Source organism: Sciurus vulgaris (genome assembly GCF_902686455.1).
Source record: "Sciurus vulgaris genome assembly, chromosome: 5".
NCBI classification, from domain to species: Eukaryota; Metazoa; Chordata; class Mammalia; order Rodentia; family Sciuridae; genus Sciurus; species Sciurus vulgaris.
In genome coordinates this window covers 91,794,270-91,817,197 of record NC_136465.1, presented here as the reverse complement: position 1 = coordinate 91,817,197, position 22,928 = coordinate 91,794,270, and the positions used below count along the sequence as shown (strand labels likewise).

The 22,928-nt window shown below is 34.8% G+C and overlaps 1 protein-coding gene across 16 annotated transcripts in view; it reads left to right on the top strand.

Moving 5' to 3' along the window:
- Positions 1-22,928, top strand: part of SOX5 (SRY-box transcription factor 5) — a 955,660-nt gene that overhangs the window by 625,367 nt on the left and 307,365 nt on the right. For 13 of the 16 annotated variants that reach the window (XM_079142036.1, XM_079142038.1, XM_079142034.1 and 10 more), the window contains one exon: positions 483-714. In XM_079142036.1, the coding sequence (XP_078998162.1) occupies positions 484-714 (231 nt within the window). In that variant the 5' untranslated portion in view covers position 483. The remainder of the gene's footprint in view (positions 1-482; positions 715-22,928) is intronic. The other 3 variants (XM_079142032.1, XM_079142029.1, XM_079142030.1) reach the window with 1 other exon arrangement.

Genomic DNA, 22,928 nt, shown 5'->3' with positions numbered 1-22,928 from the left:
ACTTTTAATAAAATGCAAATTTCTTCTTATGACAATCATTTATTTAGTTGTTTTATTTCTGATGAAGGAAATTTTAGTTATTTCCTTCTTTTAAAACTGCCAACAGTATTTGCTATTCATAGATGTTCTGTCTTCAATAAGGTCTCTCAAAGTGTAACACTAGATGGGTATTTTTCTTTCCCTTAAAACGAAATGGTCTTTCATTATGCAGTGTTCTTAGGTGAATTCTCTTGTTTAAGAAGCCAGAATACAAGAGAGTGCTATATTAGTGTATTATTCTCACAACAAACAAGCACTGTTCTGTTGCTACCTGCTTGGCCATTGTTTCTGATTGTGTGTGCTTTGCAGTGGTATTTGGATGGTTTCCTGCTCTCTGCTAGCACAAAAAGGCATTTCTGTTACAATGGCCCCTAACCACACAATGACGGCATTAAGGATTTATGTGGAGGTTTCATTATTTTCTCCTCTTTTGTTCCTTCCAGGATGTCTTCCAAGCGACCAGCCTCTCCGTATGGGGAAGCAGATGGAGAGGTAGCCATGGTGACAAGCAGACAGAAAGTGGAAGAAGAGGAGAGTGACGGGCTCCCAGCCTTTCACCTTCCCTTGCATGTGAGTTTTCCCAACAAGCCTCACTCTGAGGAATTTCAGCCAGTTTCTCTGCTGACGCAAGAGACTTGTGGCCATAGGACTCCCACTACTCAGCACAATACAATGGTAGGTTTCTCATGGTCTGTTGTGCCTACACTCACTTTGTGACCAGTCTTCTCTAATAGTTTGGCTTCAGTCCTTTGCTTTATGATTATCACCTACTTAATAACCATGCACAGGATTCACTCCTAGCATCATAGAATTTTACACAGTAAACTGGTTCCAGTAAGAAATATTATTTCATTTGTTTGGCTTTTTGTTTTTGTTTTCAAAATTTTGCTTTTGAGACACTTAGAGTTTAAAGTAAAAACCACACAAATCCTAAGAATGATGTTAAAGTAACACATTTAAAATTAGCATGAAAGGTGGAAGTCATACTCATTCTAATACAAATTTTATCTGGATAGAGTTGCAGTGATCATGGCTTGATCGTTTCCACCATGAGAAGTAAAGTTTTTTCCATTTTTTGCTTTGCCCAGATTCAATTCCAGTATTCCTTACAGAATTTGGAATTTAGTAGAAGATATATTTCAAAGATACTATAATTTTCTAATCTGACCACACCAATATTACTTTCTAACTCAACCCCATACATGCTGTTGTTTCAATAAATCAGCAGTTCCCTGTCATATCCTATCCTAGAACATGTGCCTCAGGGTAATTCCTCTGTGCCTTCACCCTGTGGTCTGGGTCTCCAGATGATCAGGAAACTAGGGCTTCGTGTGCAAGAAGAAAGAAGGCAGTATAGCATGGTTGTTTAAAGCCTGAATAGCACACACAGACATTAATAAGGGTTTTGGATCCTTCTTAGCCACTTAAATACACAGACTCATCGTGCTAGCCTGTGAGGTAGCAGGACACTTGGCTGCCAGTAATGCCACCCTCATCTTGTCAACATGGCGCTTGAATGGATGCCACATTTTTGTGACCTTTCCTCTCCTTCATCTTTTCTCCTTCAAGGATGCCAGTGCAGTTAGTTTGAACCTGATTACACCAACAAAAATATGTTTTATTATACATTCTCATACCTTTAAAGACAGTGCAAATACTGTTAAATCTTTTTTATTCTCCAGGAAATAATTACACATCAATATATTTGTTCCTGTTACAGAAATACTACATAGAAAATTAAATCAAGAAGAATCAAATGTCTTCTAAGAGGTGTGTGATAGATAGTATACTCTGATTTTCATATTAGATTTAAATAATCTCGTTCAACATTTTGTGTCTCATAGTCCAAAAAATTTTTGAGTATTTGATTATGTTCCCAGATCCCCCCCGAAAAAAATTTTTAGCTAACACATATGTAGCACTTACATAATAGTGATATTTTAAGTACTGCTTAATAATATAATAACTCAGCCATCACAATAATTCCATGAGGCAATTAATTAATCTTGTTATAATTAATCTTGTAAGACAAGATTAATAGCGAAGAAACTAAGGCATGAAGAGGTTAAATAACTGGCTCCAGATCACAACTAATAAGTGGAAGAAGTTGGTTTTACTCAGCCAGTCTGGTTTTGGGGTCCATGATTATAAACTTTATGTACTGCTGCTTTTTCACAAGAGCACAGGCATGTTTTAGATTCTTACTATCTACAGCTTGGCAAATTAAATCATACTAGTCATAATTCTTTGTTCTTCCTTCCATTATGAGTTCATGTTAACTATGTGCAAAAGCATGGCTTTTTATCTTCCTCTCAAAAAGGTGAAGCTTAGGAGAAGCGGGTACAATGGGTAGTGCACAGGTCAAAAAGGGTCAGGAAGTCAGACTCTCCTTTTGTGTTATGTCACTTGTCACGCCTTTTCCCTCTTAGCGTTTTGACCATAGCCTGCCCTCTGGGAGTACCCAAATGAGGAAACCTCTGGGATTGGTTTTCCTGTAATAGTACTGGACCTATAATACTGATTTCAGGGTTGAATATAAATAGTTATGACTGGAATACCAAAAAAGGAGGAGAGGAGTTGATTTTAATTATACTCACAGATATGAGGAAAGTATATTAAGTTGCATTATGCAGTGGCCTGAGGAGATGCTGTGATATAGGTGGTTAGTGTAAACAAAACCCTTCAGTTTTTAATGGAGAATTTTGTGTACTGCTTTATGTTGGACATTGTAGGAATGGTACTTTCCCTCAGAGTAGTGCAACCCCTTCTCCATGTAATGCAAAAGGTCTTAATTGGGATCTATGGATCTCTTGAAAGTAAAGGGAGGGTTGATTCTGTGTGTATGATTATACCTGACTCATTATGGCTTCCATCAGTCTTTTGAGTACATCTGTAACCCCCTTAGATTGGGATCTGCGGTTCTGGCTGTTAGAGCAGGGCACACACATGATTCACTGGAGCTGTAGTGACATCAACACTTATATTTTCTCTTACTGTATGTCTGATTGGCTTCTGAATTTTTTTCTACTTCAAATGTTTATAGATTTGAGCTGCTTTTCATCTCTTGAGTAAACAGTTGGAAGCGTCATCTACATGAACTCAAATTTTTAGCCTTTCTTTCAAATCTCTTTTCCAAATAACTTGAGAAATGACTTGAATTGTTTACCTCACTTTTGAGACTATGTGTCCTGTTGCTTATAGGATTTAGTCCCAAACTCTTTTTATCTTAGCAAAATCCTCTATAAAGCATCATTCTCTGGCTTTTCTTTCCTACTGTGTCTTGCTAAGGACCCATCATGCTGAACTTTCCACGCTTGCTCATGAACATAACAGATGGCCTCTGAAGGACAGTTTTATTCTTTCTACCTGGAAAAATCTCTTAAATTTTACCTTTTTAATGAATCAAGTCTCTCCCACAAGACTGCGTTCAAAAATTGTCATTTATTTGATATTTTCCCTGATTTCCCATGGCACAAAGGCAAACAACTATTGCATTATTCTTTTATCCATGACACTTTCTTATGTCTTTTCTTGTGTACTGGATTATAATTTATGCATTTACATGCCTGCCTTTCCACATAATATATTTCTTTTTGGAGGAACAGTTGTACTGATATATATTTATATTTCTGGAATCTAGCATATAATAGATACTCAATTTATGATTATTGACTAAATGGCTGAATTGATTTGGATGAATAAATAGTAACTGTGTCTTGGGAAAAGTTGTTAAAGACACTAACTCATGGTGACTATAGTTCTAGAAATTTTATAACTAAAGTAGAATTTGCTAGTATAATACATTCAGAAATCAAAATGTCATGATGCATTCAGCTGTTAAATAGATTAAGATATCTTTTACTCATTTATCAAAATGATTAAATATATTTAGAGTATTATTATTCAACATGATCCTTTTTCCTTTTTCTGGATACTAGGCCATTGTCCTATTTACACAATAGGTTCTTTTATTTCAGTAAGGAAATACATTCTCTATTTTTTTCCTATTCAATATCTTTGAAAACAGAATGTTTCATAGTCTTTATATCATAGAGTTCTATTTAAGAAAAAGAGGCATATTTCATTGCCTATTTATGTGTGACATTCATACTCCATTCTTAAATAGAGAAAAAAAGATTTTAGAAGGTGTATATTTTGCTTGCCTGAATAGGTTAGAGGCAAAGTAAAATCATTGAGTGATTCCTGTGATGCTGGCTTGAGGTTATAGAGAGATGCTTTCAGTATAAAACTTAAGTTGGAAAACATTTCCTGAGATAAAAATTCTGTATACTTAATGACTATAACCCTTTAAAAATGTTCCTATCAAGGGTATGCAAGTGTTAAGGTTGAAACTGAGCCAGATTAGGATGTAATTCCTCCTTTCTGAAATTGTGTTTATTGCCTTAGTATTTTGCAGAAATAAACTCAATGCCTAACTAAGAGGAACTCCTAAACAGCTGTGACCCTTATGAAGACTAAAAGCTTATTCATACTTGCAATGTTTTACTCACTGTTCAGAAAGCACTATGAATGAACTGTCTTAGAAGCACGTTATATACATATGTTCATCAACTACCCTCATACTTCTAGTCCATAGGAGATTCAGGCACAGATTGTTGTAAGTCTATAAAAGAGCCTGATTCTGTTAGTTCCTTCAATGAAGCCCTCATAGTCTTGCCAAGCAATTAATAGTAAGATTTGGTTCACATATACTCTTCTAAAAGTTAAAAGCATTGTGAAGGTCCAATTCTGAAATAAGCAGAAAGGCTCTTTTTATGAGCCTCATTTCTAATTGATCAGTTTCTCCTGGTCCTCTTTGTTGTTGGTTTATTTAACATGAATTTGGAGACTATTGCTTCAAAGTTTCAGAGGCAAACAAGAATCACTATAATTTCATTTTCACTAATAGTTCTGATGCAGATGGATTTATTGGATCATGTGAGAAACTGACATCCAAAATATGTCTGTATGTCAGTTAAGGTGAGCATGGATGGGCATTAGAAGGACCTAGAATGAGTCTGGAGAGAATTGAGGCCACGGTAGATCAGCCAGGGGGCTCTGTGGAAGCCATTGGGTGCTAATTTTCTGTCTGGTTGCTGCTACTTCTGTTGGTTAGATTGTTGTTCCAGTGTCAAATGTGATGTGAAATGAAAGTGTTGAACACCTGTGGTTACTGAATAATCAGTTTTCTATTTTTTAAAGTATATTCTAGCTTACTCAAATTCCCTTTGGACTCCTTAAGCCACTCTTGTTTTAAAAAAAAGTATAATATTTTCATTATAAAAATAATTTAAGTAAATTGCTCTAAAGAGAGCTCAATTTTATTGTGAAATAAATACTACACGTATATATTTTTAGTTTTAAAATATTTTTGCAGTGGTTAGGACATAGCCCCTACTAGATACCTACTATGTATACTAAATAAGTACTGGATCACAGAGTTATACCAGCCACCTTGTGTTTTTTTTGTTTTTGTTTTTGAGTCAGAGCCTCCCTGTGTTGCCCAGGCTGGTCTCAAATTCTAGGACTCAAAGAATCCTCCAGTTTCAGCTTTCTGAGCTTCTGGGACTACAGGCATGTGTCATTGTACCAACTGAGTATATTTAAAAAATATATTTAAAGATCCATAGGATTTGGAAGTATGATCTTATTAGCATCTTATCTATTGTTCATATTGATGACATTTCCTTGGAATTGTTAAAAAATCTAGGTATACATTATCTTAGTTTAATATGAAGTATATTAAAATTAATGAGCTTAAACTTTGCAAGAACCCTAATTATCCTAAAGCAACATTCAAAAAGTCATTTTCTTCCTTAAATCATCAAAAGAAGGAAAAGATATAGTTTCAAGTAAATCAAAGGTTAGACATATAGGTGAGACCCCAAGTATGATAGTACAGCAAGACTCCAGTGAATGAAATCCAACCTTCAGCACTGGAAAACATCATTCAGTGTACATGGCCTAGAGAAGCTCAGGTTCATGCTCAGGTTCGTGGCAGCTCCTGGGATTCTTTATTTACACCTGATATTTTTAATTACTATAACTGTCTTAAGATACTCATGTAAATATTATCTGTAACTTAGAAGTCAGTCGTATTTTTTTTTTTGCCGTTTGTTTAGTATAGTGTTTTGTATGAAATATTATCCAGAAAATTCAAGAAGGAAAAGAGAAAAATGCTTGAGTTACTTAAAAATTAGTCACAGAATAGAACCTTAATTATGGTGTGGCAAAGATTGCTATTTTCATATGGTGCTTCTGATAAGCTTTTAAGTTTCTGGTTACCTTTGTGCATCCAACTTATCATAAGTTATTGTGATGCTATAATGCATACCATTGTTAAGCCAGTATGGTTATTATGCCAGTTCTAATAATGAGAATTTCATTGTTTAGGGAGAGCCGTCTCCTACACTCTAGACAAAAGTGTAATTACTTTTGAACGATGTGGAATGTGCTCAGTTTAATAGCATGGAGAATAGATTCAGAAAGATTCAGATAAAGTAAGCTTGGAAGCCATATGTGCAGTGTGGCAGTATAAAATTATGATAGCAGGCAGTATAATTCTACACACACACACCCGATTTCACAGTTTATCTATAAACTGTTGTTCCTGTAAGAGATAGGCTTGCTTATCTGAACAAGGCCAATTCAATTGAAACAAGGTGAAAATGGTGACAAGTTTGTATTTGTTTTTTATGGTAAATTGATGTTTATCATACAATGAAATTACATTGTTATAAACATTATTCTGTACATGTTGTCACAAAATACCACATGAAGCAGTTTATCTAGATATGATCCCAGTCTCGTGTTTACGTGTAAGTAGTTCAGTCTTTACCCTTGCATTGTTTTAGGAAATCACCCACAGGGCTAACAGGAAAAGGGACCTGTGAAACACCATCTACTGGGGTCCATCAAAGCCACTGGATAAGTTGCTCACTGGATCGTTGTGTCCTATTGCCAAACCATTCCATTTTGCTCAGTGGTGGAAGGGGGTGTCTAATGTTAAGAAAACTTTGATTCATATAATATTCTCAGTAGTTAAAATAATACTGCTGAGTGAAAAGTTAGCTGGGCCTGGAGAAATGACCAAGTTTACCATCTCTTGGAAAAAATGCTAGGAGGGGTTGTGAGATTGTTCAAGACATCTAATAAGGGTCTGCTCTTAGCTTCCCCACACAGAGATCTGCAGAGACAGGGTTGGGGCTAGAACCTCTAATTCTGCAGTAATGGGGGGAAAAGTTTATTTGAAAAGATTTGGTCTCATATGGAATTTTGTGTCTTTCAATAGGGAGTATTGCAGAAAGATTTAGCTCAGATATATACAATGAGTATTTACCAGTAGAAATAAAGAAAGTAAGAACCAATCTTTTCCTCACACATCTTTTTGTGTAGTATGGACATAAGCACAAAATCACCATAATGTAATAGAATATGTCATATTCCTGATACAAGAGACTCATAGTTGAAAGATATCTCATTTGTGGAGATCAAAATAGATTAATTTGAAATAGTTTCTACAGAAAATAATTACAAGGTATCAAATTATTTTAAAATATATAAATATATATATATACATACATATATATACATACATTGGATCAATTACCATTAATGTGAGGTCTTTATAATGAAATATAGTTTTTACATTTTTTTATTTTCTCCAGCAGAAATATCTCAGAAAGAATAATGGAGGGGGAAAAAAAAAACAGGTGTACTGTAAGACTTTTATATAAAATGTAGAGAAGTTAGTTAAACATGTGCCTGACATTGGTAGGGATAAAAGCACCTACTGTAGCTTTGGGGGTTTTAAATGTTTCTTTTCTTTATCTGGGTGACCACCTTGAATGCAGTGGTAAGAATGATGAAATACTTAGCGGGGATCTGGAAATAGCAAGGACACCAAGAAAGCAATGCTGCAAACTTAACTCACATGCTGCTCCTGATTTTGTGGAATGTATGGGTGGTAACCTGTGTCTCATTTGTTAGTTTCAGACCTCAATGTAAACTGGGGGCTACCTGGCGGAGGTTCATCTATATTAAGAAGTTAAAAATAATGAAATGTCTGTTGGTAACCAGACTTTATTCTGTGTCTTTGATGTTTTGTTTTTAGTTCTTCCTCATTTCTTCCTTTGATTCTTTTCTTCTTTCGCTGCTCTTCTTCCTTTCTCTTTCAGTTGCCTGTGTAAGAAAACATTCTTTAGAGATTTGCTTGTGGATCTCAATAGAGCCATTATCAGAGAGGGAGACCTGGTAGGAGAATCAGCACCATTGTCCTCTGATATAGACTTCCTTCCTATTTGCATATATTGGCCCTGGGGGTTTGCCAGACCTTCCTGAAGTCAGCCTAGGCTTCTCTTACTGCATGTGATTAATAAAGATCAATTGGTTTTATGATCACATTTTCACTGGTTTTCAGAAAACAGGGACAATGTAGTGAGTTCTTCACAAAAACATACAGTGCATTTTTCATTTGGTTTTGAGATTGTAGTACTTTGCTTTTCTTTCATGATCCAATATTGATAATAAATGGTAATTTTTTTTGATGCCCTTAACTTGGCAAAACAAGACTTAGAACCGCATGTTGGTTCTAAATTACTTGTGGCAATTGTTCCTGATGAACCTAAATATTGGTTTGGGAACTAGTAGTTTAGGGGATACTTGTGTTCTTCATGTAGCTATTAATACCTTCCATTTAAAATTATTTGACAGCATATGTCACTCTTTAATCAGTTTTCTAACTTGATTGTGTTTTTTTTGTTTTCAAATTTCTTTCTTAAAACTTAGATTGTACTTATAGAGATAAGTAAAAAATTCTAAGAAATAGGTAAAATATAATAGGGAAGGACATCATCAACATAATAAGAAAGTAATTCTGATGTTAGCATCACTGAGTGTCAGTTATAATTATATTATAAATATAAGTATGCATTGGTCATTATTTCCCTCTATCAAAAGACACTCACATAAGACAGTCCCCAAAACATAGAAATTTTGCAGGTTGATGCCTGGTTTCTAGGAATTGGAATGAAATCTTTAAGGCTTGGGACTCAATTATCTATGGGATCTCAAAATATTTCAGATAATGCTTATGCCATATTTCCTGTTGATCACATCAGCTAATACAGTGGCCCATTGTACTTCAACAAAGGAAAAGTGATGTTTGTAAAGCAGCATCTTTGGAAAGCACAAACAATATCATGTCATTGAGACCTTAAGAAAGCAAGGTCATAAAAATAATTTAAAGAAGTATGAATTTTTAGTGTAATTCCTTTTTCATATATTCTGTCAATGAAATACATACAAATTTTGCTTTAAAAATATATGCAAAGACAATTGAAATTTAAGGTTATAAGTTAAAAAAAAAAATCTAAACAACAAAGTTTCTGTAGTATAGAGAACCTAATGGGTAGATTGGGGGACAGGGGAAGTACTCTCAAAAAACTGATTCCTTAGGAAATGACAATGAGAACTCAAAAAGGCTTAGAATATTATTGGTGCCACATTAGGTGAAATTAAAAGAATTGTTATTTAAATCCTTTCTCTACAAGGTCTGAGACTGCATAGTTTGTTCAGGCATAAAGCTGTCATTTAAACTGAATTTCTGATAGTATTCAATATGCTATCAGTTTGGGTCGTCTTGTGCAATTCTTGCCCTCATTCCTTTATTTTTTGCTTTACAACATAAATTCTGATTTTTTTTTTTTTTTTTCTGTACTATCTTAGGGCAAAGGGAAAGGTTTTTAGTTTTTGAAATGGGAAATAAAAGTAAGGCTAATTTAAGTCAGCCACTGTGGTTGTTCCTTTTTGTCACATATTTCCTTTGTGCAAAGGCCACATGCTTTTAAAATTTTTTCCCCATAGACCATGTTTAGGAAAGATCCCTGTGAGCAGATGAGGTGTGAATATAAGAAGAGTAGCCTTGGCCGGCTCTGTGACACTGACATCGCATGATAAAGTACATGAACACAAGTGACTGGATTTTGTGTCTTATTTAGTCAAGGCTGCTTCTGTGGCAGCAGGGCAAACAATGTTATCATTATATGGAGAGGCAGTGTTTACTTTAGTGTCTCTTCTTAGCTCTTAAAAATCCAGTCTGTCTCAAGATAAAACAGTTAATCTTATTTGTCGATATCCCTAAACTATAAAATAATATCCTAAGAGTTAATAAGAAATTTAAAGTGGAAGTAAGATATGAAAAAGACAGGTGGAAAAATAAATTTAAAGGTACTGTTAAGTAGCTTTGTATTTATATACAAATATAAACTATGTACCATGTGTGAATTTGAAACCTAATATTAATGAGTAGTAAAAATAAGTTACAATAATTACAGCGTTATTCTTAGAGTGTTCTAAGCCTGGCAACCACTTCTGGGCCCCGTTGGACACTCCCATCTGTATAAACACAGTCCTGGAGGAGGGGAGATTGCTGGTTGCTTACCAGTATCCATCCTGGAGCTTTGTGGCAGTGGCTGGCATGCTTTCTAACACTAGGGACTGAGGGGGCAGAGAACATGCTTCTTGTGAATCCAAGACTGATTTCCCCAGGGTCATCAGTAGAACATAAGAAGCAGCCCTGAAGGCCTCTTGTGAATATATCTTATAGTCTGTCTTCAGTCTGAAAAGTGAAACTCAAATACCAGAGAGTTTGAAGAGTCAGTGTTCTTTAGAGTAAGGTATTTAGTAATTAACAGTAACAGGAAGGTAGGTATTTCAATGTTTTCTGCTTGCTAGCCCCACCCTACACTTATTATCTCAGCCCATCCTGTATTAACTCAGTGAGTTCAGTAACTGTGATTATCTCCAGTTCACAGTTGGAAAACTGTCTTGGATAAAGTGACTTTTGTGATAAATAAGTGGTTCATGCCTTAAAAGTCCCCAAGCACCTAATAACTATGCTTGTTACCTCTCCACCACTTTGAACACTTTATTCTTTTTATCAGAATAAAAAATTCTAAGTTTTAAGACTTAAGAAATACTTTTGGGACAGGCAAGTAGAAAAAACTTTCTCTCCCTTCCTTCCTTCCTTCCTTCCTTCCTTCCTCCCTCCCTCCCTCCCTCCCTCCCTCCCTCCCTCCCTCCCTCCCTCCCTCCCTCCCTCCTTCCTTCCTTCCTTCCTTCCTTCCTTCCTTCCTTCCTTCCTTCCTTCCTTCCTTCCTTCCTTCCTTCCTTTTCTTTCTTTCTAGACAGGGTCTCTCTAAGTTGCCCAAGCTGGCTTTGAATTTGTCATCCTTTTGCCTTAACCTCCCACATCACTGGAATTACAAGCATGTGTCACCTTACCATACCCAGCACAAGTCTTTCCTTAATTATTCTGTCCTAACTCAAGATTATCCAGTGTTTTCTCTTTTACGCTGGCTTTAGTGGGAGATGGGAGATGGGTGTAGTATATAGGAAGTTCTATATATAGGCGGTTAGGCAATATATGTGATTCCAAAGGATTGTTTGCTAAAACTTTTTGTAACAGTGAATATTAATTTATATTCAGGCTATAAGAAAGCTCGTGTAGTGTGGTAGCGAAGTACATGAAGCCTAGTGATAAAGTTACTGGGTAAATTGCAAGTTTTTTTTTTTTTTTTTTTTGATGTGTTTATGTCATTGGCACATTATGGAAATTTTCTTGATCTTATTTTTGCCATCTGGAAAATGGGGACAATAGCATCTAACTTGGAGGGTGCTCATAATGTTTAATAAAGTCAACACGCATAAAGTGTTCTGGTATCTAGTATATAGGAGGTACTCAGTAAAAGCTAGTTATTAAGCAAGTGTTTAAAGAATGTTTTAAGTTCTGTGATCTAGGAGAAAAATGGCACATTATATTAAATGTCAGATGCATTAAATTCTCAAAAATTTAAGTATCCTACAAGAAATTTTTAAGCTACAAATACACATATAGAATGAGAAATCAAATAGAAATATCAAAATTCTTGTCATTAAAGTATTTTTTGTACTTTTAACTATTCATAAAGGAAGACATTCTTTCAGAGATACCATCAGTCAAATATTTATGACATTCACTTATCATAAATATTGTTCATTGACAGCAAAATTTTGGTTACTATCATTAGAGCTGTTAAGCAAAAGCATCTACCTCTACCATCATAACCAGAAGAATACTGCCTAAGCCAACTCAAAATGGAATTTTGATATGATTAAGAGATTATAATGCCATGGTAGAGAGTCTAAGTGCTCTCTGAACTTGCCTGGCTTCCAGTCACAACTTCAGATTACAGGAGGTGTGTGATCTAGTCTTAAGTTTTGTGGCTTCTCTGTGGTTTTACTTTCGCCTGTAAGAATGGAGATCATAAAAGAACCTCTTTATTTAAAAAATATTTAAATAGAATTCTCATAAAGAGCTTTGAACCATGCCTGGTACCTCGCAAGAACTCAACAGATGTTATAGTTCTTGAATAGTGTGCTCTTTTGACTAATTACTACTGTTGACTAGAACAAAGACAGTGTTTTCAAAGACTGGGGGCTGCCAGTATTCATGTTTTCTTATAGTGGCTTGGAGGAACCTTATTTACCTTTCTCTCTCATTTTGAGTGGTTCAGTCATCTTACTGGAAAACTCCCTGAGTATCTTCTGATGTAATTTGCCTTGAACAAAAAATGCAAACTTATTTATAGGAGAAAGTTCTGTAGTCCCTTTGAGGCAATACCTCTGTCTTATTCATCACTGTTTCCCCAGAGACTAGCACAGTGACTCTTACCCAGTAAGTATTTCAAAGTACAGCCATGCACCATGTAATAACATTTCAGTCAGTGAGGGGCTGCCCATATTACGGTAATCTCAGACTGTGTAACACAGTCTGTGTGTGGTAGGCTACACCCTCTAGATTTGTCTAAGCACACTCTATGATCTATATACAAGTGTATAAATACACAATGATGAATCTCCTAACAATACCTATATCAGATTGTATCCCCTTTATTAAATGGTACATGCCCGTAGTTGAATGTAGGAATGTGTAAATGTTTTCAGTGTTTGTTCTCACAGAAGGCATTCCAATTATAACTTTATCTAAACCTTGATATAATGATACTTAATTCCTAGGCACTGGATCCAACCACTGAGTGAGGTAACAACCTACCTTAGTGCTTGTCCTATAGTGACTATGCTGTCACCCTGAACTTTCCATCACTCCTCAACTCCACTCAGCCCATTTGCTCTCCAGATCACCCTGGTAGAAAATCGTGTTCATTCTTCAGTAGCTCCACATGCCACCCTTCTCCAAAGAGTTGACCAGAAGAAAATAAAAATATCAGTAGAGCAACATAAAACAATAGTGGAATTGAATATTTTTTTCTTTTCCTGTATTTTTATTGGTGCTTTACAGTTGTACATAAAGTTGGGAATTGTTACATATTCATACATACACACAATATAACAATATAATTTGGCCAGTATTTTAAAATTACCTAATTTTATTGATGAACCTCCTAGTGGCTCATTCTTTTTTAGGATATGATTGTAGGGCTTGTGTTTATTACTGTCATCTTATTAATTAGTATATCTTCTCCTTTTTAAATATTTCAATCTACTTTTAAGTTCCTGATATTCACTGAGGAATTTTAGAGGCTCTGTGAGGGGTTCAGCCCTTTGTTTATTAGTATTATGTTTATTGCTTTATAGTCCTTTGATCTCTTTCTAATTTACCCACAAGAACAGCTTGAGATGATGTAAAAAGGATATGATATGAGGAAAAGGCACAATACAAGTGGATTTTTATAATATAACAGCTCGCCTGTCAGAAATCTGACATATTGCATCTAAAACTGACATACCCAACCAAAATATCTATATCTGCAACTGCTAATTCTTGATGATTAAACATATATCCTGCCTTTGCTTTATTGGATGAAACGTTGACATGTCACTTTCCTAATGTGCTTCATATGATCTTTTTATTTCCTACCATATTAATTCTTCCCTGTTCACTTATGTCCTCTTCAGCGATTCTATAATTATTTTTGTTTTACATAGATAGAAACATGTTTTTCCTCTTTTTTTTACATATGGTGTTTTTGCTTCATTCAGAGAGAGCTACACAGATGACATTCTTTAAAAATCCAAATTTTATTCAGTTTTACAGTCTTGTGTTTATAACCCTGAATATCTCTAAAATGTCCTTACCTAAAACACTTTATTGTGTTATTACTAGATTTATACCAGTGAAGACACACCAGCTTTCTTAGGGATAATCTTTAAGCAGAACTTACTAAGACAAGCTTTGAAAACTATCATTCCTAAGAAAGTAAATCTCGAATCATGAAACATCAGTTTAATCGCTGCTCTTGACAACTTAACACGACAGATTGAAATATAAAAGCCGATGCAAGTGGGATCAATGGATTATCTAAGTCCCTGAACATCTTCTCTTAAATTGGGGGACTTGACAGAGTGGTTGTGAGAGGGGTGTGTATTGTGTGTCCCTTGTCATGTGCAGAGCATTAAGTTTTCAGAGATTAGTGCTGAGTGGATGTGGTCTACCTGGATGTGAAGCAAGGAGAAGGAAATTGCAAAGGAATGAAAGAGACAGAGGGGGCTGGTGGAAGAGAGGGATCGAGAGATTTACATGTGAGAACTCAGGGGGCTTTGTCATGGCAATTGTATAAAGTGATATACAGTGCAAATCGACTTGAGCATGTCCCTGGATAGCAGGCGGTTTACAGCCTCCAGGAGCTGAGATTACTGCTTTATCTTGTCATACTAAATTAACATGGCAGCACACTGTTAAACAGTGGTGACCTCTTCATCTGGGGAAATTGCTGCCTAGAAGAGAGATGGTATTTAAGTCTCTCTCTCTCTCTCTCTCTCTCTCTCTCTCTCTCTCTCTCTCTCTCTCTCTCTCTCATACTCTCATATTTTGTCTCTCTTTGGGGGTTAGACTGTAACTATTTTCAAACTCTCATAGAATTTTTAAAAATTTTAACCTGACAATAGATAGTTTCAGTTAGCTTAAGTAGTCACTTTGCATAGAAGAATAAAATTTTATTTATTTAGAGTTCTAAAAATAACATAGGAGTATTAGAATTAAGAATATATTTGCTGTCATTCCATTTTAATACCTTATTGTTTTTTCTATAAATAGTTCACTCATTTTTGTAAGAGTTCATTTCTATAGTTTCCATATGGTTTAATTGGTGGTAACGAGATGGGGGAAGTGAGAGTCTTGGTTCTGGACCCTGGAGAGAACCCAAGAGAACCAGCAAGGTGATTGATATGCCTTAGATAGAAGTAACCAGGTGATCCCTTCTTCCCAGAATTTTTCAGATCCTATTTTATTCCTTAGATTCTTTTCTTTACTATAAGGAGAAAGACAGACACAAAGAAGGAGATGAGGTCATAGGACTAATTTGTCTCACCCCTCTGCCAGTTCGCAGCTGTTCTTTTCATGTTTTCTAACATCCACACACAGCAAGTATGCTCACACTTTTTTACACCTATCTTAAAATGCTGATAAATCAGTCGCAATCCAATGTGTAATTTTCTGTGCTCAGTAAGTGCTCGTGGAATTTGAGTCAAAGCATGAGGTACATGGCTTCAAAATGCCCTAACTTGGGTGTTCATTCCTTTATATCCCCAGCATCCCTAAATATATCCCTTCTATCTCCTGCATCCCTAAAATATAGCCCTTTGACCTGCTCCCTGACTAACATACAGAGTGAGTATTCTTTAACCTAAGTATTCTATCACTTTAACAGTTGTAAGATAAACTTTGTGGCGTCTTTGAAATCCCCTGAAACTGTGTGATATGTTATTTCTTTTCACCACCACCCTCCCTTGCAGACTTCTAGAGACAGAGTCTACAGCTTTCATTATAGTCTCTCAAGGTCTTAAACAACCCAAATAGATTATTACTTCTCTCAAGCTTAATTCCGACTTAGGGTGTCACTGGGATGTATCCTCAGAGTGGAGTTAGATATGTTGCAAGTGAGGTAGTAATGTACAGGCTCTGCTGTGATCCTGCTTATGAAGTGGGAGGAGTACATTCACCCAGCTGTCTTGGAGACCTCACAGGCTCCTATGCTGAATTGATCCAGGTTCACTTGTTGCTCTTCACCACTTGAAACAGTTCCTCTAGCACCCTTCATATGTGTTTTGGCCCTAGACTGACTATACTTCTAGGAGAAATATGAGGTTAGTTCTCCCATATCCTAGATTCAGGGATCACACCTTAGAATCACAGAAAGACCACGTAGCTTGTGAAAGAGATATGGAACAGGGGAAATGTATTTCTTTCTATCTCTCATAGTTGCCTCATTCTGCCCTTGTTTCCGCCCTCTCTTTCCCCTGCATCAGCATGTTGTCAGAACTGTGCAAATATACAAATTGATTTAGGAGTGACCTAATTGTTAGGTCCTTCCCAAGGTGCCCTGGTACCATGCTATTTAACTAATACTGGATTTTTAATGCCAAGGTAGTGTGCTTATAGTCAGTATTTACAAATATTGTATGTTTTCAAAGAAAAGAAGAAACTTCAAAATTCCCACCAAGTTTACTCTGTATGCTGTATATTATTTGGGAACAAATATTAGTCAGTCTATCTCCTTCTCCTTGATAATTTCTTCTCCACATTTTCCCCATCAGATTAAATGCATCAGCAATTCTTGTAGCAAAGTACATAGTCACTTATTAGTCACTGTCTCTGACATTAATCTATTTCTAGCATAGAGAAGTCATTCTTTTAGTTAAGCTCAGGACTCAGCTAAGTTCATATGGAATTGTTAGAATCATTAAACTTTTCTTCATTCTCACTTGAAATCTATAACTTCAAATGCCTTAATTATTAAAAGTGAGTGTAGGAGTTATTAAAATAATGGCAATATAGGCAAAGAACCCAAAGAATATAAGAAAATAAATTTAAAAATCTGGGAGAGAATTGGGCAGATTTTCTCCTAGATTAATAAATGACAAAGCAAACACATGCACAAAATTAGAAATGATGAAGGATAACATCGTTATGGTATGGATATAACTATATATTAGATGTATCTTAAATACATTCTGTATTTTCAAAATGTATCTTAAACAACACATATGTCATACAATGTCCAAGGTAGAGTTGAATTCAGAAAGCATTCCATTAAATATTCTACTTTTTTATATTCACATTCCACATGGAATAATAAGGATTTTTGAGAAGTCACTTCTGTTATTCTGGAAGCAAGATAATTTTATCTTGCATGATGTTTCTCATATTTATTCATAGAACTCTTGCTTAGTATAACTCTTATTAAATAAATCACTAAGGAGTAATATCCTATTGACTACACATTTGTAAACATGGCTGTGTAAAATTATTTCTTAATAAATTTGATAATCTTGTTGAAATATATGATTTCATAGGACTACAAAGACAGTAAAAAACCTAAACAGACTCTACTTGTGAAAGACTTTCTTAGTAAGTCAAAGAATATTCTCCACAAATGGTAGCTATAATCAGTTCAGTAGTTTTAACAGAGATATTTTCAACTTCTAAGGAACAGAAAATTCCCATGCTGTGTAAAACTTCTTTCCAGAGCAAAAAATAAATTTAAACTTTTCCACACTTAGCATAAATGTAACCTCCTCCCCCTCCAAAAAACAGAAAGAAAATAAGTTCTATCACATTTTGAATATAGATACAAAAATTCTAAATAAAATTAGAGAAAGTTACCAGTTTCTTTTACTAGACATTCAATAGATCCCGTCAAAAAGAGTTAATTTGGGTGTTTGGTAAAAAGAAATATATATTAGCATACTTTAATGTATGGATCAACAGACTGCTGCATCCTGGATTACCTTCTGCCTGTTTGTCAATAAAGTTTTTGTTAAATAGAGATAGACAAGTTCATTTGTGTAGGGTCTATGGTTGCTTCTGTGCTGCAGTGGTACCCTTCAGTAGTTGTAACAGAGGCCCCAAGCCTAGAAAGTCAAAGGTATTAACAATATGGCTCTTTGTAGATAAATGCTATCTGCCACTGGTCTGTATCCTCACTGATACAAGGGGAAATCTTGTGTGAAAATACTCAGGAAGGCGTTTGATAAAATTCAGCATCCACTGTTCATACATTCTTTGTAAATAGTTAATAAAGTGATGTTAGTACAGTCTTAGGCTGACAGTTGCTTCCACTTTACTGTTAAAATTCCCTAGTTCTGTTTAAAGGCAGAGATAAGTCAGACTTGCTCACTGTTATTACATTGATTTAATATCTATATAATGCATTTTCTCATCATTTTTTAAACAAATCTGTTTCCTCCTGACTCCCCGCATCTTGATTAGGTTTACATGTTCTCCCTGGAGAGTGTATGTACACTCAGCAGGTTCCAGACTCACCTTTGTCCTCCTTGATTTTTGTCTTGGGCTCTGCACCATCTTGGATTCATCTTTTTACTTTATATCTCTTCCTACAGCTCCAGCTTTTGGTTAAATTCCATTCCATGTTGCTACTAGGAATATTTTAATTTCTCTTCCAAGTAATAGGCCTTCAAATATTGGACAAAACCTATGTGTCTTCACTATTTTTTTTTTTAAGTTTCTTTCATGTTAGAGGAATTTAAACAAGGGAATTGTTTAACTGGGCCCCCTAATACAGCAACCTGGTTCTGATGGTGTGTATGTGTGCTTCACTGAACTTGGTGCCTCCAGTTCACGACCAGCAGGAGCCCCTGGGGATAATATGTGGCACTGAGAATGAGTTCCTCTTTGAATTGCTATCATGCAAATTTATTAAGCGTGAATATACAAATATTAAAATTCAGTTTCTGAGAGAAGATTCATCTAAGAATTTAGAGGAGGAAATATTACTTTAAATCTTACTGGAAATTGTCTTCATGTTTCTTAGTCTAAGAAAGATTATTCTCATCTTTTCCTGTTCTTCATGATATGATTTGGCTTGATACATTTTCACATGCTTATTTCTGATTCCTTGATTTGTTACCCAGGAGAGTGTAGTTTTGTGAATTATCATGTTTACATTTATTTTACTTTAGAAAATCCACTGAAAAGAGTCTCACAATTAACCATGCTTTTACCTATGAACCAAGAACCTGTGACTCAGAAGTGAAGTAAAAGTCTTCTATATTCAAATTTTAGGATCTTCTTTATTAGTTAAATACCAATAGTGTGATGACCAGTTAACTGCATGTGACCTTTGAACTTTCTTTGTGACTCTCTTACACGAAATTCATCCACATGTACTTCATATAGCACTTCCCACTCTGGTACCAATTCTTTACCAGCAGGCTCCAGTATATTTTGTGGCAAAGACAAGAGAATTACATAATCTAAAGCAGAAAAAATATAAACTGTTTTTAAACCGGAAGAATACAAGATGGAAATTAGTGTATGTACAAAAAAATCACAATTGATGTGTGGGAGAGAATGATTTCCTTGGCTCCAGTCATGCAAACTGGTATCTTATAAAAAAAGGTTCATTAACATGTAAGCAAGTGGTTTATTTTTGGCGTCAGTAACGATAATATACTTCTGTCTTGACCTGGGAATTAAATGCTCAGAGATATTGACTGAATGAAGAACTTAAATATGAAACCTCAGTTACAGTGGGGAAAAGAGCATTTTAAAAATGACTCCTTTTCTTTGCTGAGACTGTATTTTAGGAGAGTGAGGTATTAAACTATACTCTGTTGTATTTTACAGGTTTAGAGAGTTTGAGAGTAAAAGTCATTTTAACTATTTATGCCAAATGGTGAAAAAATTTTATTCCACTAGTCTAGCTTTTAGTTAGTCACCGAATATGAAGATCTACCAAGAATGTTTATCACCCCTTTCATTTCTAGGGTGCTTCTAACTAATGTGGCTTCTGAAGTTGGTGCTTCCTTTTTTGCACAGTTCCTTATGCAGCCTTCAGAATGTTCATAAAGACAACCATCTTCTTAAAAATTGAGAGTTTATGAATAACTGTATGATACAACTCACAAGCTGTATAGCAAACCAGTTACCAAGTAGTTCAACCAAATAGTAATATGATCATTTAAGTACATACTATGTATCTGCGATGTCACAGTTCAAGAAAATCATGGGGAGGAAATCTCTTTAAATGTAAGTTAATCAGATTTTTTAAATAAGTCTATTGCCAGTCTATACCCAGTACAAACATAATTTTAAAAAATCTGAATGCTTTGTCCCAAAAGGCAGACTATATGCTCGGGTCCTTTTATGACAGATGATGTAACTTTTAGAAGAAGTTACATGTAGTTACATGTGGGCTTGTACTTTTGAATATTTATGTAAATGCTCATAAAACCATCATTCATCAATTTGAAAGTATGGAAGTAGATAATGTAATGTAATATGTACAAAAAATTCAGTGAGAATATAAATAATACCCTATTAAATCAAGGTTTGCAAAGATTAGACTGCTAAATGCCATAGAATAATCATAAGAAAGGGAAGGTAGTTAGAGAGTAGACCTATTCTTCTGAACTGGGCCAACTTATCCATCAGGTGTTGTAAGCACAGTACCTACAACTCACAAGGTATTTAGGAGCCCATGGAAATGTTTTGATTTCTTCTAAAATCAGAGGAAAAGGGAACATTCAGGTTGAAGATTACACTTTAATACATAATACTAATATGTGTTCTCATACTGTCATAAAATGCAATTTAAAAATATCCCATTTCATTCATTCATTCATTTTTTTATGGAGGAAAAATTTGCAAAGGCAGAAATTCTTAAGGCCCTGGATAATAATAATATGGCCCTGGTTAGAAGGGCAAAGCACAGAAACAATTTTGAATAAAAAAATGTTACAAAGATGCCTTTTATGTACAGCTCCTACTACTTCCCTTTTTTCTTCTCCCATGCCCTATTATTTGCTTTTTGATGTTTCATGTTTAATCATTCTGAGTCTGAAATTTGGTATGTTATTCTTATTTACAAATCATTTTGTGTCACACTCCTTCATTAGATTGAATCATGATATATTATTGACCAAATGATCTCAATATTCATTCATCTACTGTCTAGTACAAAATAAAGATCAAATTAATTTTAATTTTAGACCCATGTTAATTCTCTTGTGTATTGCATAAAATGTGGCAGTTGTACATCTACGTGGAGATTTTCAGTAACTCTGCATAATACATTCAAGATAGATTAAAAAAAATTAAAAAGAAACTAAAAGGGGTTTAGTACTGTTTTTCTTTCTACATCTTATTACTTCTCCTGTACTTGCTAAGTAGTTCATTCAGATACAATGAAAAAATCACAACCTGACATCAAAATGAAAACTCGAGTATTTATAATTCAGATGCTTTTAATTTAATATTTAAGCTATACACAGGCACATAATTTCTGTAAATATTTCTCTTAGGGGTATTGTTTATTATTTTTTTCAGAAAAACGTCTTCAAATTTTTACTTTATTTAAAATACAGTAGTTCTTTCATCTAATTTTGAATAGTTAAGTATTTCTGTTACATTGAAATAGCTACCAGATTTCCATGGTGGATAAGGGGATTTTTATATGATCCCTGTAATTATAAAGAGATTTCCTTAGTGAGTGAAGTGTCTCATTTATGCACCTTAACTGAAGGGAAAAAAAACCCTACATCACAGTAAATCTTACATAAGTAGCAATAGTGAAAAAATGAAAGCTCAGTGCATCCAGAAATCATAGCTAAGAAATATGAACACAGAAAAACCACACAAATTGCATAAATCCAAGTTAGAATAAAATTTAGCATCAAGTCCTGTTTTCCTATCTGAACACCTGTTCAACATAGTTAAATGGAAAAAGTAGGTTGAATAGTTATTGTGGGATTGTGATGAGAATCCAGGACCTTGTAGTTCAGTAAACACAGTTGTGGTGTTAGACCATGCAAGTGAATCTTTATAAGTTACCTGGTACAGCCTAAGTTATTTGAAATATTTCATTTATTTTTATTTTAAAAGGTATTGGTCAAATTATATTGTTATATTGTGTACATGTGCAAATATGTAACTGTGGATACTACCAATATGTACAACAATAAGTCACCAATAAAAATATGGAAAAGATACATATAAATGTACACTTAAATATGCATATAATTATACATTTTTTAAATGAAATATTTTTAAAGTAAAACCATATATGTATATATACTTCAGGATTATCTGAATTTTTATTACTCCTTACAATTTGCATTATTACCTGATTTCTTATCTGGAAAAGAAATGGGCAGTCTTAGAGCTTCATTTATTGGGGACGTGTATCATGCATTTGAAGGGCCTCTAAGAATATATGAGGGAGCAAAAACAATTTGTTCCTTTGGCACAGGGAAAAATTTATTAAGTATACTTTTAATTCTTTAGGGTTTTGCCCATTGCTTCATCTCCAATATATTTTATTTGATTTCAGGATGTCTTCTTGATATCATATCAATGAGCAATAGTTAAACTTTTACTCATGAGAGATTTCTATATACTCTTTTCTTCTTCATTTTTAATAACTTCCCTTCCCCAGTCTTTCTTTCACTGCACATACCTTCTATAGTTATCTCTTTCATTAGTACTGTGCTCCTAATGCTGTTTACACCTGAGCACCTGTGTTCTGAATGCTTGTATAATAGAGAAGAGTGTGGCAGAGGAGTTGGTCACATTTTACCTAATCTTGAATGCCTCACCCTCCAAGTTACGATAGTGAAGTCATTTCAATTAAATCAACATTTATTGAGAGTCTCCTATGTATAAAGTATATTCAATGTCAACATGAGAAAGGGACATTTTCATCCTCTAGGAACTCACAATGTGATGGGGAAAATGGATACACATATAAGCCCTATTTTAACCTGGGATAACATTGTGATGGCTGCTAGAGATTTCAGGGATATGCAATATGTTATGGGAGTTTATGAGAGAAGAATGACATTTTATGATGGGCTATAGAGCAATGTTACTC